Source organism: Scyliorhinus canicula, chromosome 18 (assembly GCF_902713615.1).
Source record: "Scyliorhinus canicula chromosome 18, sScyCan1.1, whole genome shotgun sequence".
Taxonomy (NCBI): domain Eukaryota; kingdom Metazoa; phylum Chordata; class Chondrichthyes; order Carcharhiniformes; family Scyliorhinidae; genus Scyliorhinus; species Scyliorhinus canicula.
The window spans coordinates 7,656,782-7,676,206 of NC_052163.1; the positions used below are offsets into that span (position 1 = coordinate 7,656,782).

General features: G+C 51.3%; 1 protein-coding gene across 2 annotated transcripts in view; it reads right to left on the reverse strand.

Moving 5' to 3' along the window:
- Nucleotides 1-289: 289 nt before the first annotated feature.
- The window catches only part of axin2 (axin 2 (conductin, axil)), a 44,112-nt gene continuing 24,976 nt past the window's right edge, over nucleotides 290-19,425 (reverse strand). Inside the window, exons 4-10 of one of the 2 annotated variants that reach the window (XM_038777034.1) lie at nucleotides 15,824-15,964; nucleotides 14,394-14,908; nucleotides 12,504-12,689; nucleotides 11,343-11,579; nucleotides 9,822-9,926; nucleotides 6,523-6,693; nucleotides 290-2,472 (exon numbers count right to left, since the gene is read on the reverse strand). In XM_038777034.1, the coding sequence (XP_038632962.1) occupies nucleotides 2,346-2,472; nucleotides 6,523-6,693; nucleotides 9,822-9,926; nucleotides 11,343-11,579; nucleotides 12,504-12,689; nucleotides 14,394-14,908; nucleotides 15,824-15,964 (1,482 nt within the window). In that variant the 3' untranslated portion in view covers nucleotides 290-2,345. Of the gene's footprint in view, nucleotides 2,473-6,522; nucleotides 6,694-9,821; nucleotides 9,927-11,342; nucleotides 11,583-12,503; nucleotides 12,690-14,393; nucleotides 14,909-15,823; nucleotides 15,965-19,425 lie in introns of both variants that reach the window. The other variant, XM_038777033.1, reaches the window with a different exon arrangement.

Consider the following 19,425-nt stretch of genomic DNA (forward strand, 5'->3'; position numbering starts at 1 on the left):
CGCACTCCCCCCCCCCCCCCGTGCAGTTGGGGTCTTTATGCTCTCCGAGCACTGCTTCCTGTCCATCTCATCCCTGCTTTAGCTGCCTTGGTCATTCCTCGGAGCTCTCCTGAGCCTCAGTGTCTCTCTCTATTCCTGCAGAACCCTTCCCCCTCCCTTGGAAACCCACCTCACAATCATCAGACAGGAGATTGCAAAATAATAAACGAGAACAGTAGCATGGCAGCTGGCATCGGACATGGACTAAAATCCCAGACCCTCAAAAGAACAAAAGGGTTCAGCAAAGAAATTAATTTGAAAAATATAAAATTTTAATAAAGGCTACATCTCTTAATAATTACATAATTATTGTACCAAGGATTCTTAAATCAAACTCTTTTGTAATGCATAATTTACAGAAAGTAGAATAAAATGCAATAAAACATGGTTACAACACTCAAAAAAAGCATAAAAATATCTTTATACATAAACCCTTATTAACAAAGGGAGATGTGACCCTCAACACAGGGTGGCACACAGTATTAATAATACCATGCAGGCACAGGTACTGTACTGGATAAACAAGAAACACTAATAATAGTGTGTAAAACTCTTTAACAATATTTACAAAGGTATTGTACAAGTTCCATCCAGAGGTGCGGTATAAAGTCACAGAGTGATAGTTAAGTGTGTGTTGGGCGAGAAGAGTCAAAACCGGGTCTGGCCCCTTCTCAGAACGATATTTGGACCTGGTTCCTCCCTGCATTCATTTAATATATAGGCATGAGTGTTAACTGTTTTCTAGAGAACAGCGCAAGCAGTAATTTCTGCTCTGGTGTTTTAAAATTAATTTTTCCTTTTCCAGTTGCGTTGTTGGGAATGGGATTTAATTCACGGCAGGAAACGAGGTCTTTGCACAACCTGAGTTATACAAAAGGAGCCTGGATCCGGTCAGTGTAGATCAGGACACTTATTCTGGCACAGACTCCAGAAATCCTACAGCACCGAGAGAGAGGGGGAACGATCACAGGCAATAAAGGGAGAGAGAGAGAAAACAGTAAACACTGCAATGCTGAAATACAAACATAATGTTGTGTTCGGTGTCTGAAGGTGAAAGGTGTGGATCATATTCACACACACTGGCTCTTTTCTTTTCCGTTTTCAGCTCTGTGTACTTTGGAAATTGGGGACCGATTTGAATGTGTGATATGAGTGGGCAGCAACACTGGTGTAAAGTTGCTCCTTTCATAGATTAATCTTCTCAATAGGTTTGCTTACCGGTGTTACAATTTCAACCCGTGAAGTTAAACACGGGGGGGGGGAAAAATCAACTCCAACCCTTGTCATGTGATTGTGGAGTATCAATTCTCTAACCCATGGTGTGCTCTGGTCAAGCAAGCCCTCTTTGCCTGGAGACAGAGCTCTGGTCAAGCAAGCCCTCTTTGCCTGGAGACAGAGCTCTGGTCAAGCAAGCCCTCTTTGCCTGGAGGAGAGTTTGAATCAGCACCAGTCCTGGGCAGCTGCCACACTTACCCCTCCACTGGTGACAGATCTGAGAGCTGGCCAACTCTACAATGCACTCATTCACATTACAATCCACAGATGCATCACTTGCGTAAAACGTTGGGATATTGTCATAAACGTTGGGATATTGTCAGAGTATTTGCAGGAAGGGGAGGGGATGGTGCGTGTGTTGGGTGCATGAAAAGTTCTGTGGATTTTCCTGGATTTGAAAGGCACTAGACTGGATGTACACGTCAAATGGAAGATTGACACAGGCAAGGCTAGTTGTCATTTCTGCCAGACCATTAAGACTTGGTGATGGTTCCGATACAAACACAAAGCAGCAATAATGTTATATTAAGACATGGTCACTTGTTTTAGAGAAAATCCACAGCCAGCTTAACAATTTCATTTTAACGACACCAGAGAAGCGATCCTCATTATTATTGTCACTAATGTTATAGGAGGAAGGAGGGGCTGTCACACAGAGAGGAGTGACTGCCTGCACCAGTGGAAAAGTTGGACACATCATTGTAGTAGTAGCATATCCATAAACCGAATACACAGATGCAAGTTCAATAAATATCAGGATGTGTCACTGAGCAGACACTATAATGTCTGTTCATATATATAGTCCCTCAGGAAGCCACTGTTATACCTGCATGTCTGTAAATAACCAATAGTGGTCATTTTTACAATGTAGCCCAGTATTTTCAGGTAAACATTTTTATGATCTTCTCATCCTATGTGAGGCAAACATCACCGCAGCTTTCTCTTGCCTGAATTCCATTACCTCACAGCTTATTTCACCTTTCTGGAATTTTTCATAATTTGACACCTCAGAATTAGTCCTTTTTAATGAATCAGTCGATACGCTCCACTTTTCCCAAAATCTTTCCCTCATACATGGGCAGCGTGCTATCGTCACTCTGAACTTCTTCAAAAACTGCCCCGCAGTCAAATTCATTGCTGGCTCTCTTGAAATAGTACCTGTGCAAAGAGAGAGAGACAGCAGTTAGAACAAAGGAAGCTACATTGGGGTGGGGGAGAGAAAGGAAAGCTAGACAGAAGAAGGCAGGAAAGGAGAGAGGGGGGAAAGAGGTCAAAGAAAAGGGAAAAAAAAAAGGGAAGGAAAAGTATAGGGAGGAGAAAAGCCAGGGACAGACTGGCAGACAACAAAATTAGAGCAACTAGTGCCTCTCACTCACTGATAAAACCAGATCACACAAATCCCAATAAATAAATCAAGAAACAGGAGTGAATCCACAAAGCAAATATTTAGAATATTAATCCTTATGAATACATACAATGCCAATAAATATATATCCCCTATGAACATATGCATTCCATATGAGTGTTCTTGCGTATACACAGTGCGACAGGATGTTTCCTGCGTTTATCCAAAATCAGATTTTGCTTTGTTGAAAAAGAACCATGGGAGAGATAAAAAATAGTTTTTTTTTAAACACAATGAGTTGCTACTATTTGGAACGCACGGTCTGAAAAGGGTGGGTACTAATTCTCAAAAGGGAATTGAACAAATACTTGAAAAGGGAAAACAAAACTCAGGGAAGATGGGTATGGAATGGGATGGGGCCAGGGCAGGACTGAGTGGATAATATCTTTGGTGAGGTTACCTTCCAAAGAGATGTCTACAATGTTGCCTAGACCACCTATTTCATTGCCCAACTCGATCCTTGCCTCAGTTAATCTGCTGCTGGAATCCTAACCCATCACTTTGATCAATTATTCCAATGCACCCCTCGCCGCTCCCCCACATTCCATCCTTCTGTAAGAACAAGATTATTTAACACTCTGCTGCCCGTGTCCTTTCTTGCACCAAGTTCTATTCAACCGTCATCCTGTGTTCATTGATCTACTTTGGCTCCTGAGTCTGGCAAAACTAAACGGTCATCCTTGTTTTCAACTCCCTCCATGGCCTGACCCCTCTCCAACACTGTAACCCCTCAGAATCCTCCAAGATATTTGCACTCATCTAATTCTGGCCCCTTGAGCCTCCCGGATTTTACTTCCTCCACTTTCGGTCATGACACTCGCAGCAGAGAAGGTTCTAAACTCTGGAATTCTTCCCCTAAACCTCTCTGCCGCCCGACCTCTTTCCCCCTTTGAGACATCCTAAAAACATATCTCTTGGACCATGTTTTTACTAACAGACCCAATAACGCCGTGCGCAGATTGTTTTATAATACTCCTGGTAAAGCACCGAGGGATGTTAAAGGTGCTATGTAAATACATGTTGTTGCTGTGCTGATAGACCCTTTTCTGGATTGTAAGTTTCAGTAGAGTTTCCCTTTGAGTGCAGTTGGTGGCCGGGCACATATCTTGCCCGTTTTGTAAAACGTTTTCTCTCCAGCCCCCAGGTTTCTGCATCAAGCCTATTCCCAAATCTATCATGGACTGACACAATTGGCAGCATTTTAAAATGTAATACAAACAGAAAGTACTTTAAAACAATCATTTGAAGGACGGTGGCGGAGTGGTTAGCACTGCTGCCTCACAGCACAGAGGTCCCAGGTTCAATCCCGGCTCTGGGTCACTGTCCGTGTGGAGTTTGCACATTCTCCCTGTGTTTGCGTGGGTTTCACCCCCACAACCCAAAGATGTGCAGAGTAGGTGGATTGGCCACGCTAAATTGCCCCTTAAGTGGAACACAAAATGAATTGGGTATTCTAAATTTATTTTAAAAAGAGATATTTAAGAGTGGTAGCTTGATGCAGTAGATTAATACAGCTGCAAATGGGTTTAATCACCAAAATAAGGTCGTTTTAATCAGTGTCTGGTCCATCAACTGAGTAACCTGATTTTAAGTAATTAAAAATAAATAAACAAAAGCATTTGCGTTGGTGTACAGTGGTAAGTTTTCTAAAATTATTATGCGACAAGATTTTGTCCTTGAACCCAAATCTCAACATCGAGGCTCTGAGGGACTGCAAACCAATGCAGAAGCTTCATTTGATGTGATTCTTTCAGGTGTGTGGCCAGTTTTTGGGCTGGGGACACCTCCCAATACGGTGCTTCTTACAGTCAATGCAAAAGATTGTGGAAACTTCACTGACGCTGCTTATAATTCTTCAATATCTGATGCTAATTTGGGGCAGATTTTCCTGAATACGAACACCCACCAGAAAGAAGCACAAGCTGCAAGGACATCTGCTTTTATTCCCTCTCCAGCTTGATGCTGGTGTGTAAAGACACTAAGATTACCCCCTCCACTGCACCAATATCAGCCTCTGATAACACTCTGTATTAATAGGTGTGATCTACATAAATCAGTGAGATGGCATTGTGCACATCTGTCTGAACAGAGGGAATGAAAAAGACCAAGGCAGACCTCATTAAATCAAAGAATTTGACAGCTGACCTGCTCGCCTCTCATCTCCAAGCTCCAACAAAAATGAAAGAAATTGGCTTCAAAGACCTGCTTATTACACGGGCCTTAAAAATAGCAAAAACAAAATCAATGGCAGATGTTGCTGAGAGTGCCGAGCACATCATGGGTCAGTTCCTGGCCCCTATCCTCAGTCAGGCTGTTTCACTGGAGTCACCTGCATCTTTACCCCCCAGTCCAGACTCAAAGCAAAAGATGCAAGAGAATCCTCAAGCACAGAATATTGGTGCAAAGCCTTTTCATCGGGGAGGGGGTGGGGGGCAATTTTCCGGATGCATTACATTCGGCGTAAATCCCTCGATGTCGGGAAAATATTTGCAGAGTCCTGAAATGGGATTTGCACGGGCACTAAACAGCTGGTAATGTTTTTTTGGCCCGATCAGCAGATGTTATCAGGTCCATGCCCAGGTTGGCACTGCCAAGGGGCGGGGCCTGAAGGAGGAACTGGCTTTGGTGACCCCAGGGTGGCAAGAGGGGTATAGAAGCCAGCAGGGAATTCTCTTTTATTCTAGCCGGGGGGGGGGACCCGAACATTAGTGGTGGGGGTCTGGGCGGTTCCCCCTTAATGAATCAAGGGCTGGGGGTGCCCCCCTTGTCTGGAGGGGTCACAATGTCCATGGGTGGGGGGGGGAGCCCGCGATCAGATTCACATCAGAACGGGCAGCACAATACTCTCTGGTTTCCCACCCAATAACTCACTGTGGAGAACTCCATGGGGTTTGAAGTTATTGTTTCAACAACAGCGTGCATTATGTAGAACCTTTAGCACAGTAAATCATCGCCGAGAACTCACAGGAACAATAATGACACCAAATTTGAAACCAAACACAGGTGGGTTTTAAGGAGCATCTTAAGGAAGAGTGAGAGACAAAAAGACACCCGGGCTTAGGGAGAACTTAGGGCTAAAGGCACAATAGGTACCAATAGTGGAGTGGAGGAAATTAGGGGTGTGCAAGATTTGAAGGTGTGCAGATATCTCAGAGGTTTATGCTGTAGGAGGTTACAGAGATAGGGAGGAGAGAGGCTATGGAGGGATTTCAAAACACGGATGAGAATTTTACATTTGAGGCAACTGCAGACTAAGAACTCCTCTGAGGACATTCACTGCCAACCGACAGAGCACAGGCCAATCAACCGACAGAGCACAGGCCAATCAACCGACAGAGCACAAGCCAATCAACCGACAGAGCACAGGCCAATCAACCGACAGAGCACAGGCCAATCAACCGACAGAGCACAGGCCAATCAACCGACAGAGCACAGGCCAATCAACCGACAGAGCACAGGCCAATCAACCGACAGAGCACAGGCCAATCAACCGACAGAGCACAGGCCAATCAACCGACAGAGCACAGGCCAATCAACCGACAGAGCACAGGCCAATCAACCGACAGAGCACAGGCCAATACAACTCAGCAACTAATGTCTGAAGATAAGCCTTGCTCATACTGTAACACAGCTGGCCCATACATGTAGCAGACTCCAATAGCCCCATTGAGGAAAGTAGAAAAAGACCCATGTACACTCAATGGCATAACCAAATCTCCCCCCACATCTCCCTCCTCAGTCACCAGTACCCCTCCATCCCCGTTGAACCCAGCTCCCAATCTCGGACAGTGGGTATTACGTACCTGTAATTTCCTTTCTTGCTGAGCTGCTCTTTGAAGTGTGCCAGGGTCAGGCTGTGACCTTTCATTATTCTCCGGTATGGAATGTCCTCTCCGCAGAAGAAGTAAGTGACAACGAGCTCACTGGACTGTGCCGCATGTGGAGATGCCACTTGTTTCTTTGGCACTTTGTGCCTGTGGAGACAAATAAGAGAAACATAATAAATCAGCTCTCTCACATCAAAAGACAGGACAGGATTACAGGTTGTGAAGTGGGGAACCCAGACCCACGGACAAGGAGGGTCCCGGGTCCCAGTCCCCTCCCTACGGCACTCTGATCACAGCCAGGTCTATCAGAGGGTACGTTCACACTCCTGCTGCTTACAGTATGGGTATTGGGTGTGGAACAGCATCCTCCACTGTTCAACACCCACTAACCCTAACCCCAACCCCCACACACCGGATGCCGATCTGACAAAATGGTGGGTTCCTGAATCCCCCAGAGAATGAGCAGGGTTTGGCAGAAGACACAGCGCTTGATTCGGGTTAAAAGCAAATGACTGCGGATGCTGGAATCTGAAACGAAAGAGAAATTCTGGAAAATCTCAGCAGATCTGGCAGTTCCAGAGGTGGACCCGAATGGGAGCCCCATGGGCAAGGCATCGATCCAAATGTGATACTCCCGACATTCCCTCCCCCCCCCCCCCCCGGCGGCAAGATCAAGGTTCATGCCCACGCACCAGCGGGAGAACCAAATGAATGCAAATGAGTCTTAATGCCCTATTTGCATCAATTTAGCGAGCCTGGCATCCTAATCCCCACCCTCTGGTCGATCAGAGGGCCACGTCCTCTCACAATACACCACCCGCCCAACCCTCCTCTACCAGACCTCTCCCCCCCCCCCCCCACCCAACCCTCCTCTACCAGACCTCTTTCCCCCCCGCCCCGCCCAACCCTCCTCTACCAGACCTCTCCCCCCCCAACCCTCCTCTACCAGACCTCTTCCCCCCCACCCCGCCCAACCCTCCTCTACCAGACCTCTTTCCCCCCCCCCCGCCCAACCCTCCTCTACCAGACCTCTTCCCCCCCCCGCCCAATCCTCCTCTACCAGACCTCTTCCCCCCCCACCCAACCCTCCTCTACCAGACCTCTTTCCCCCCCACCCAACCCTCCTCTACCAGACCTCTTCCCCCCCACCCAACCCTCCTCTACCAGACCTCTTTCCCCCCCCACCCAACCCTCCTCTACCAGACCTCTTTCCCCCCCCGCCCAACCCTCCTCTACCAGACCTCTTTCCCCCCCCACCCAACCCAACCCTCCTCTACCAGACCACTTCCCCCCCCACCCAACCCTCCTCTACCAGACCTCTTCCCCCCCCCCACCCAACCCTCCTCTACCAGACCTCTTTCCCCCCCCGCCCAACCCTTCTCTACCAGACCTCTTCCCCCCCCGCCCCGCCCAACCCTCCTCTACCAGACCTCTTTTCCCCCTCCCGCCCAACTCTCCTCTACCAGACCTCTTCCCCCCACCGCCCAACCCTCCTCTACCAGACGTCTTCCCCCCCGCCCAACCCTCTTCTACCAGACCTCTTTCCCCCCCCCCGCCCAACCCTTCTCTACCAGACCTCTTCCCCCCCGCCCCCGCCCAACCCTCCTCTACCAGACCTCTTTCCCCCCCCCTGCCCAACCCTCCTCTACCAGACCTCTTTCCCCCCCCCTGTCCAACCCTCCTCTACCAGACCTCTTTCCCCCCCCGCCCCGCCCAACCCTCCTCTACCAGACCTCTTTCCCCCCCCGCCCAACCCTCCTCTACCAGACCTCTTTCCCCCCCCTGCCCAACCCTCCTCTACCAGACCTCTTCCCCCCCCCCGCCCAACCCTCCTCTACCAGACCTCTCCCCCCCCCCGCCCAATCCTCCTCTACCAGACCTCTTCACCCCCCGCCCAACCCTCCTCTACCAGACATCTTCCCACCCCCCCCCCCCCCCCCGAGATCCCCTATCGTCAACCACATGGAAGTGCACTAAATGTATTGCAATCACAGGCAATTGGAGTGATTGGAATGCACTTACTTCTCTTTGATGTGGTTGATGTTTTAAAGTTTGTAAACATTGGGGTTTCAGAGTTACTCATTCATGAAGGGAGATGAATGACTCAAGGCTGTAGCTGTTTTGTGGAAGTTGTCAATCACAGCCCACTACTACAACTGGATGAATGGCTTGCTGCTAATGGATCTGAGGGCTTTAAACACAGGTCACTGGTGTTCTCCTTCCAAGAATGGACACGTGGAGCTTCCAGGTACTTTTTTTTTTTAAACTGCCCTTGTCCCATTAAGGGTCTCTTTCCATAGCAGGGGGGCGGTCTCCCTTTTCAGGGGGTCTCTGGGGGGGGGGGGGGGGGGGGGGGTCTCCATTTTCGGTCCCTGAGGGAAAGGGAAGTCTCTCTTTTCAAGGGGGGTGGGAGAAAGAGGGGGGGGAATAACCTGCTTGATCAACATACCCCATATGCCATCTTAAGGATTCACTCCCTCTGTCATGGATGCACAGTGCCAGCAGTGTGTACCATACACAAGATGCAGCAACTGACTCAGGCTCCTTTGGCAGAATCTTTCAAAGCCATGATCTCCAGCAACCAGAAGGACAAGGGCAGCAGATACCTGGAAATATTGCCACCTGTAAGCCACCCGCCTTCCTGACTTGGAAATATATCAGCCGTTCCTCCACTGTCACTGGGTCAAAATCCTGGAACTCCACCACTGACAGCACAGTGGGTGCACCTACACCTCACATGGACTGCAGCGGTTCAAGATGGTGGTTCACCACCACCGTCTCAAGGGGTGGGCAACAAATCTTGGCTTCCTCAGCAACATCCCGTGAAAGAATTAATCGTCTAAAAATTGAATCCTTGCATTTTACTATCATTCTCTGAATAAGGAAATTAAAACCGAGACTTAGAGCTAAACACAGCCTTCCTGTTCCAAAACAGTGTGACCGCTGTTTTAAACTTTAAGACTGTGGAGACTACTCTTGTTCCCTCTTTGATCGGGATTGTCTTTCCTGAATTTGGGCAATGACTGTTGGAGCCAAAAAGTATTCACTGAAAATAAAAAGGAAATGTCCAGAGAAAGCAAAGATTTTCTTCTCTCTGCTGCCTGTTTTTAATCTGTTGGTGGCTGCAGTGAATATGTTAAAAGTCCTTCGCTATTCCCTTCATCTCAGGAGTGAGAATTGAGGTGTAGAAACCGTCATGCCAACGTATAAAACATTTGTCCACTAACACCGATTGTGACTCTGGATTTGTGGTCGTTGGTTACACTATTACTTACTCTTCCGTGGGAGATGTGAGGAGAGCAGTGCTGGACAGAGGCAAGCTCACTCCCTGTGACGGAGCCCCATGGTTTCTGTCTCGCTGTAAACTTGATGTTGAATATCTGGAAAATAATGAAAATAATGTCCATTAGAATGAGAGCAAGAGAGAGAGACTGAGAGGGGATAGTGGAGGTGAATTAGAGGGGATAGTGGAGGTGAATTAGAGGGGACATTTGAGGCGGGAGAGAGGGGACATTTGAGGCGGGAGAGAGGGGACATTTGAGGCGGGAGAGAGGGGACAGTTGAGGTGGGAGAGAGGGGACAGTTGAGGTGGGAGAGGGGACAGTTGAGGTGGGAGAGGGGACAGTTGAGGCGGGAGAGAGGGTTGAGGCGGGAGAGAGGAGTTGAGGCGGGAGAGAGGGTTGAGGCGGGAGAGAGGGTTGAGGTGGGAGAGAGGGTTGAGGCGGGAGAGAGGGTTGAGGCGGGAGAGAGGGTTGAGGCGGGAGAGAGGGTTGAGGCGGGAGAGAGGGTTGAGGTGGGAGAGAGGGTTGAGGTGGGAGAGAGGGTTGAGGTGGGAGAGAGGGTTGAGGTGGGAGAGAGGGTTGAGGTGGGAGAGAGGGTGAGGTGGGAGAGAGGGTTGAGGTGGGAGAGAGGGTTGAGGTTGGAGAGAGGGTTGAGGTTGGAGAGAGGGTTGAGGTTGGAGAGAGGGTTGAGGTTGGAGAGAGGGTTGAGGTGGAGAGAGGGTTGAGGTTGGAGAGAGGGTTGAGGTTGGAGAGAGGGTTGAGGTGGGAGAGAGGGTTGAGGTGGGAGAGAGGGTTGAGGTGGGAGAGAGGGTTGAGGTGGGAGAGGGGGGATAGTTGAGGTGGGAGAGAGGGTTGAGGTTGGAGAGAGGGTTGAGGTTGGAGAGAGGGTTGAGGTGGGAGAGGGGGGATAGTTGAGGTGGGAGAGGGGGGATAGTTGAGGTGGGAGAGGGGGGATAGTTGAGGTGGGAGAAGGGGGATAGTTGAGGTGGGAGAGGGGGGATAGTTGAGGTGGGAGAGGGGGGATAGTTGAGGTTGGAGAGAGGGTTGAGGTGGGAGACGGGGGATAGTTGAGGTGGGAGAGGGGGGATAGTTGAGGTTGGAGAGAGGGTTGAGGTGGGAGAGAGGGTTGAAGTGGGAGAGAGGGTTGAGGTGGGAGAGAGGGTTGAGGTGGGAGAGAGGGTTGAGGTGGGAGAGAGGGTTGAGGTGGGAGAGAGGGTTGAGGTGGGAGAGAGGGTTGAGGTGGGAGAGAGGGTTGAGGTGGGAGAGAGGGTTGAGGTTGGAGAGGGGACAGTTGAGGTAGGAGAATGGGAGAGAGAGCCTGGGAGGAGATAGTCAGTGACTGTGTGAAAGAGGGAGGACCATCATTGGGAGTGAGAGAGACACGACTAGAGAGAGGGAACACGTGCGTAAGGGGGACAGCTGGTGAGAGAGAGAGAAAAATAAAACAGAACCGTTAGTGAAGGGTCGGAGACAAATCCTTTGCAACGTGGGAAGAAACAGAAATTAATTCTGTACCTTTGCTTCGGTGTTTTGGAAACTTTCTTTTCCTCTTGCAGCCTGCGGCGTGCCTCTTCCAACTGAGCAAGTGTGTTTGGTGGGGGGAGGGGCGGCATGGCAGGGTCCTGAATGAACGGGTGGGAAGGTTGGGCATTGCTCCGCTGGTGGCTAATCCCAATGTGTTGCCGGCTGGAACGCTCAGCTGCACTGACCCTCGGAGAGTCTGTGCCACCTCCTCTCTTCACATACTGGACACTGCTGAGAGAGAATTGTTTGTTACCTTCAACGTTTAAACCTGCGATTGATAATCAGTCACCCCCCAAGCCCCCCACCCCCCCTCATTCTTCAGATGCATAATTGATTCTTAAATGCCCTCTGAAATGGCTTTGCAAGCCTCTCAGTTTAAGAGAGTGGTACTCATATCCCATGATAGAATAAAAAACACAAACATCCCAGTTATACTATCAACACACCCTCACACACACCCACCCGTACCCACCCGCTCACATTAGTATTATACACACCCACCCTTACCCACCCGCTCACATTAGTATATACACACACACCCTTACCCACCCGCTCACATTAGCCATATACACACCCACCCTTACCCACCCGCTCACATTAGCCATATACACACACACCCTTACCCACCCGCTCACATTAGCCATATACACACCCCCCCTACCCACCCGCTCACATTAGCCATATACACACCCACCCTTACCCACCCGCTCACATTAGCCATATACACACACACCCTTACCCCCCCGCCCACATTAGCCATATACACACCCACCCTTACCCACCCGCTCACATTAGCCATATACACAACCCCCCCACCCACCCACATTAGCCATATACACACACCCACCCTTACCCACCCGCTCACATACCATACACCACACACACACCCCCTTACCCACCCGCTCACATTAGCCATATACACACCCACCCTTACCCACCCGCTCACATTAGCCATATACACACCCCCCCTACCCACCCGCTCACATTAGCCATATACACACACACCTTACCCCCCGCTCACATTAGCCATATACACACCCACCCTTACCACCCCGCTCACATTAGCCATATACACACCCCACCTTCCTCACCCGCCCACATTAGCCATATACACACAAGCAGTAACAGCCCTGGTAGCGGCTCAGTCTTTACCTGTGGGGCCTGTGCTTGCTGGGCTGTCGTTCACTTTCCAGCATCCACTGCCACACGTTCTGTGCCCGGTCCGTTTCCTCACCAGGGAGCTGGGGAATGGAAGGAGGCAGAGCACCCTCGCTGGAAATCGGGCTGTCACAGTCTGTCACCTGTGTGCTCCTCCTGGGCAACGAACTACTCCTACCACTGAGGGTCAGAGAGAGTGAAAGGTACATCAGTGTAAAGCACTCAATTCTCTCTGCACCGCCCACTTATTACATCATTAACTTTTAATAACTCCACGGTTGACCTCCACTGAAAATGGTGGCACACACTCAGATATGTTTCCGAGGTCTCTCACTAACCCAGGAGCAGAGAGGACAACTGCTTATTGTCCGGCTCGCCTGGCCCCTTGGAGAGTGCCCGAGCCCAGCCATGGAGCTCTGCCTTGGAGAGTGCCCGAGCCCAGCAATGGAGCTCTGCCTCGGGAGAGTGCCCGAGCCCAGCCATGGAGCTCTGCCTTGGGAGAGCGCCCGAGCCCAGCCATGGAGCTCTGCCTTGGAGAGCGCCCGAGCCCAGCCATGGAGCTCTGCCTTGGGAGAGCGCCCGAGCCCAGCCATGGAGCTCTGCCTTGGAGAGTGCCCGAGCCCAGCCATGGAGCTCTGCCTTGGAGAGTGCCCGAGCCCAGCAATGGAGCTCTGCCTCGGGAGAGTGCCCGAGCCCAGCCATGGAGCTCTGCCTTGGAGAGTGCCCGAGCCCAGCCATGGAGCTCTGCCTTGGGAGAGCGCCCGAGCCCAGCCATGGAGCTCTGCCTTGGAGAGCGCCCGAGCCCAGCCATGGAGCTCTGCCTTGGAGAGTGCTAGGCCCAGCCATGGAGCTCTGCCTTGGAGAGTGCTAGGCCCAGCCATGGAGCTCTGCCTTGGAGAGTGCCCGAGCCCAGCCATGGAGCTCTGCCTTGGAGAGTGCTAGGCCCAGCCATGGAGCTCTGCCTTGGAGAGTGCTAGGCCCAGCCATGGAGCTCTGCCTTGGAGAGTGCCCGAGCCCAGCCATGGAGCTCTGCCTTGGAGAGAGTGCCCGAGCCCAGCCATGGAGCTCTGCCTCGGGAGAGCACCTGGGCCCAGCCATGGAGCTCTGCCTTGGAGAGTGCCCGAGCCCAGCCATGGAGCTCTGCCTTGGAGAGCGCCCGAGCCCAGCCATGGAGCTCTGCCTTGGAGAGCGCCAGAGCCCAGCCATGGAGCTCTGCCTCGGGAGAGCACCTGGGCCCAGCCATGGAGCTCTGCCTTGGAGAGTGCTAGGCCCAGCCATGGAGCTCTGCCTTGGAGAGTGCTAGGCCCAGCCATGGAGCTCTGCCTTGGAGAGTGTGCCCGAGCCCAGCCATGGAGCTCTGCCTTGGAGAGTGCCAGAGCCCAGCCATGGAGCTCTGCCTTGGAGAGTGCTAGGCCCAGCCATGGAGCTCTGCCTCGGAGAACGCCCGAGCCCAGCCACATTGCTCTGCGTTAGTATCACATCCAAGTAATCAAATTATGTAATTTCAGAATATGTTCCATGTTTGGACTCATTTTTGATCAATGTATTGCTGGGTTTCTGAATTTGAGAGAACAGCAGATCCCAGGTTGCAGCCCAGTCTGTGCGGGTCTCCGCTGGATCTGGTAACTGGGCTTTGCTGTAAGTGGTTTCAGGGAGATAGAGGTAATAAAGTGCTAGGGCTCCTGAGGACCACATGGGAGGTGCTCATTTCCAGACACCAAGGATGGACAGGCAGAGGATGAACCATGACGCACGCTATGGGTTAAAGCCACTGATTCACTAGCCTGTCTTCCAAGCACGGAGAGCTGAGCAGTGCAAGGAGCCTACTCCACCTCAAGGAGAGGTGAGCAGATAAAACGTTAAAGGAAAAGGATGAGATCTTACCCAATAGCAAACTGTTCCACTTGGAGCGTCGGCATTTCAACCTTTGAGTGACTTCGAGACTTGGCGTAGGAACAGTCCGTGCTGTTTGGACAGAAACTGGTTGGACAGAGGCACTGCACTCTCTGAGCTGCCTCTGCTTCCATCTGCTCCTTTGTCTTGGGAACAGTGTGATGGTGGATGTGATGATGGTGGACGTACTTGGTGCTCTGTTTGGAGACATACCCTTTGCTAGAAACCCCTGGAGGGTTTGCCTGGGGCCCCAGTGCTGGTTGAAACTTTGTCCCCCGGAGACAGTCTGGTGCCTGGGAGGGGGGAGAACATCTCCCCACTCCTGGTGATTGGCAGCCTGGCGTTTTCAGTACCCGTGACAAGTGGTCATCCAGGATGGTCTGTGGGTCTTCCTCACAGCTTCCAGAGGGCAGGAGGGTCAATGGGTGCAGCTGGTGATGAGGAGGTGCGGGCTCCGTCTCCATCTGTGTTTTTACTATGGGGACTTCACCATCTTCACCTTCATCCTGCAGTCATACAGAAATGGAGCTTTTAATATTCACCGAGAACAATCACTGAATCTACAATATGATCGTGACATCACAACCCCCCCCCCCCACCTTGAATAACCCCCACGTTCTGCTGCCATTGTACAACTGCCCTCCTCCAATTTTATTCCCATCCCTCACCTCTGCCCAGGAATTCCCTGCCACAAATTCCTCACTCACAGGTCCCCCTGCTTCTCCCTTCACCCGACCTCTGTACCATCACTCCACGGGTGCAACTTTTCCCTCCCTCTAACCAGCCTTCGTCCATGACCCAGTCCAAGGGTGTAACCTAAAGAGGCTTATTTTAAGGCTAATTCCTTGGTGGGAATCCCCCGGAATTGGCGGGTTTTATATTCTGTTCTGACCTCACTGCGGATTGAAATGGGGTGGGCTATGAACCCAGTGATGCACCCAGTCCCAAATCGGCTCTGCCTAAAGTGTGTGTGTGTGTGTGTGTGTGTGTGTGTGTGGTGGTGGTGATGGGGGATAGGTTATTTGTCCCAGCCCCTTCCCACACACAGTGCCAGTTAAACACAGACATCACACCAGCCCTACTGAGGGGGAGGTACATAAGTGACCCTGTGAAGGTCCCATTATAATGCAGCCACTTTCTGTCCTCATCGCCAATCAGCACCTTTAAAGGGATCACGAGGTAACACTGCCCAATTTGAACTGACTGGAGAGAAATCTAACAGAATCAGTAGTTACTCAGAGGTGTTTCATACAGTACAATGATTCTAATGGTGTTTTAAAACCTAATTAATTTCTGTCGTGCTGTTTCTTTCTGGGAGGTTGCAATTTTTAAGAGATTAAAATTAAAATGACTTTCCTCCCCCTCCAGCCCTGCCCATACGCTCGAGAGGTAGCTGTCCCTTGACGAGTTCACTGTCCTACCTCTTTGATCTGCTGCAGTCTCTCCTCCAAGCTATTCATGGTGTCTCGCTCCCTCTTCAGCTTCTCCAGCCGGGCGATGAGCTGGGTGGCGAAGGCTGCCGGGTCCACAGGCGTCATCTCCTTCGGAAGGCGATGCGTTCTCTATACGGAACAAGAGCACAGCAGAGAGACAAGGTTTAGCTGTCTGTCCATCAGCCTGGACATTTTGGGGAAAGGGTGGGAGAGAGAGAGAGAGCACTCAGAGGGAAGAGGGAAAAAAAAAAGAGATAGCAAGAGAAGGAGTAAGAGAGAGCGAAAGAGCGGGAGAGAAAAAAGTGAGATCACCAGTGAAGAAAGAAAACAGAGGCGATGCTTTTTTGTTCTTTTAATGCGCTTGTGTGTTTAGGCAGAGCCAGTTTCTCTGCTCATTGCGATGAGCTGGGGATTTTATGATCTTCTTACAGTGGCCTCATGGAGCGACATCCTTCCCAGCAGCACTGGCCTAGGGCAAGAGCAGTTGGTTGTCCTGCTCATTCCCTCTGTAGTACAACCAGCTCATCAGTAGCTTCACAGAGTCTCGAGCTTCTTCAAAGAGTGTTGTCTAACATCAAAAAACACGAAGGTGGGAGGGAAGAATCTTTAACTGAAGTGGGTTATAAACAGAAAATGAAAATTAAAAAAAAGATGGAGGGAAGATGGAGTCAAACGGGCTCAGATCAGAGAAAATGTGGTAATTTATTTCCTGACTGCATGCTGGGGGAGCTTTGAGGATCTGTTGGCTCAACAGTTCCTGTGTTCTTTTTCACTCTCTCACTCTCCACTTCTGTCTTCTTTGTAAAGCGTGAAGAGAATCAGCTGCGGGCTACTTGTGCTACACTGCTGGGCTCGGCTGCCTAAAGCTGCAGCTATCAAGGGAGGAGGAAGGCTATTGCAAATCGGGAGCAGAAAATTGCAGGCGAGGCAAAGCAAATCATGGCTTGCACCAGAGCCCCGGCAAAGAGGGAGAGTTACCCTTCTTCTCATCGGTTTCTCGCCCTCTCCCCACCACCTACCCCAGGCTCTCATCTTTTTTTTTAAGCTGGGCACCGTACCCACCCAATGAAGCAAAAAAGCCTTCTCTAAGGCAACTGCACACAGCAGCAATGATGCGAGGGGCAGAGAAAGGACTAGCTCTGTTGGAAGTTGTCACTTTACACACTAGCTGTCTTCTATTCAGCTCCTGATCAAAGCACAGCCTGGCAGAGAATGTCGATTGGGGAGCCCCTAGGACAAAATCATCTCATTTCCAAAGCTCGGGCAATGGAACATTCGTTCTTTCCAATTTTTCTTTTTTTTTAAATAAAAAGGTGGGGGGGGGGGGGGGGGGGGAGGAAACACATTTTGGAGAGAGCCGTTAGTAACTTTGAAAAAGATTTTTGTGGCAGTAATCGTTTTTTGTTCAGGGCGGTATGAGTGTTGTGGGCAGCACAGTGAGAAACTGTCCACGGCCTGACCATATACGATGGCAATGCGATGAACACCCACACAGAGGCACACCCAGACCTGTGAATATACCATCTGACAAAGCCACACAATATTCCTGGGCACAGCGACTGTGTGAATTGTCCAAAGTATTTATGATGCAATAAACGTGTTGCACCTTACTGGGGAAAAAAGAAGTAAGTAAAGAAGTAAAGACGAAAGAATCCCCCCCAAATCCACTGGGAGTGAATCCCTGGGATTCAGTACCCGGAGCACAGACTCTCCCTGGGATTCAGTAACCGGAGCACAGACTCTCCCTGGGAATCAGTACCGGGAGCACAGACTCTCCCTGGGATTCAGTACCTGGAGCACAGACTCTCCCTGGGATTCAGTACCCGGAGCACAGACTCTCCCTGGGATTCAGTACCCGGAGCACAGACTCTCCCTGGGATTCAGTACCCGGAGCACAGACTCTCCCTGGGATTCAGTACCCTGAGCACAGACTCCCTGGGATTCAGTACCCGGAGCACAGACTCTCCCTGGGATTCAGTACCGGGAGCACAGACTCTCCCTGGGATTCAGTACCCGGAGCACGGACTCTCCCTGGGATTCAGTACCCGGAGCACAGACTCCCTGGGATTCAGTACCCGGAGCACAGACTCTCCCTGGGATTCAGTACCCGGAGCACAGACTCCCTGGGATTCAGTACCTGGAGCACGGACTCTCCCTGGGATTCAGTACCCGGAGCACAGACTCCCTGGGATTCAGTACCTGGGGCACAGACTCTCCCTGGGATTCAGTACCCAGAGCACAGACTCTCCCTGGGATTCAGTACCCGGAGCACAGACTCTCCCTGGGATTCAGTACCGGGAGCACAGACTCCCTGGGATTCAGTACCGGGAGCACAGACTCTCCCTGGGATTCAGTACCCGGAGCACAGACTCTCCCTGGGATTCAGTACCCGGAGCACAGACTCTCCCTGGGATTCAGTACCCGGAGCACAGACTCTCCCTGGGATTCAGTACCCGGAGCACAGACTCTCCCTGGGATTCAGTACCCGGAGCACAGACTCTCCCTGGGATTCAGTACCCGGAGCACAGACTCTCCCTGGGATTCAGTACCCGGAGCACAGACTCTCCCTGGGATTCAGTACCCGGAGCACAGACTCTCCCTGGGATTCAGTACCCGGAGCACAGACTCTCCCTGGGATTCAGTACCCGGAGCACAGACTCTCCCTGGGATTCAGTACCCGGAGCACAGACTCTCCCTGGGATTCAGTACCGGGAGCACAGACTCCCTGGTATTCAGTACCCGGAGCACAGACTCTCCCTGGGATTCAGTACCCGGGAGCACAGACTCTCCCTGGGATTCAGTACCCGGAGCACAGACTCTCCCTGGGATTCAGTACCGGGAGCACAGACTCTCCCTGGGATTCAGTACCGGGAGCACAGACTCTCCCTGGGATTCAGTACCCGGAGCACAGACTCCCTGGGATTCAGTACCTGGAGCACGGACTCTCCCTGGGATTCAGTACCCGGAGCACAGACTCTCCCTGGGATTCAGTACCGGGAGCACAGACTCCCTGGGATTCAGTACCCGGAGCACAGACTCTCCCTGGGATTCAGTACCCGGAGCACAGACTCTCCCTGGGATTCAGTACCCGGAGCACAGACTCTCCCTGGGATTCAGTACCCGGAGCACAGACTCTCCCTGGGATTCAGTACCGGGAGCACAGACTCTCCCTGGGATTCAGTACCGGGAGCACAGACTCTCCCTGGGATTCAGTACCGGGAGCACAGACTCTCCCTGGGATTCATTACCCGGAGCACGGACTCAATACACCAATTGATGCCAATCAGATCAGAGCAAATTCTGTTTTGTTTGGTTCCTCGTGCACCCTTCAAGCAGCGAGCGTTCTGAACGCTGTACATCTGTGCGCTGAGGACCCGGGTTCCGTCCCGGCCCTGGGTCACTGTCTGTGTGGAGTTTGCACATTCTCCCCGTGTCTGCGTGGGTCTCACCCCCACAACCCAAAGATGTGCTGGTTAGCTGGATTGGCCATGCTAAATTGCCCCTTAATTGGAAAAAGAACACAAAACAAACAAACAGGTGATGTAGAGCCCCGTAAGGAGACAGGTGATTAAACGCAGTGCAATAGGTAG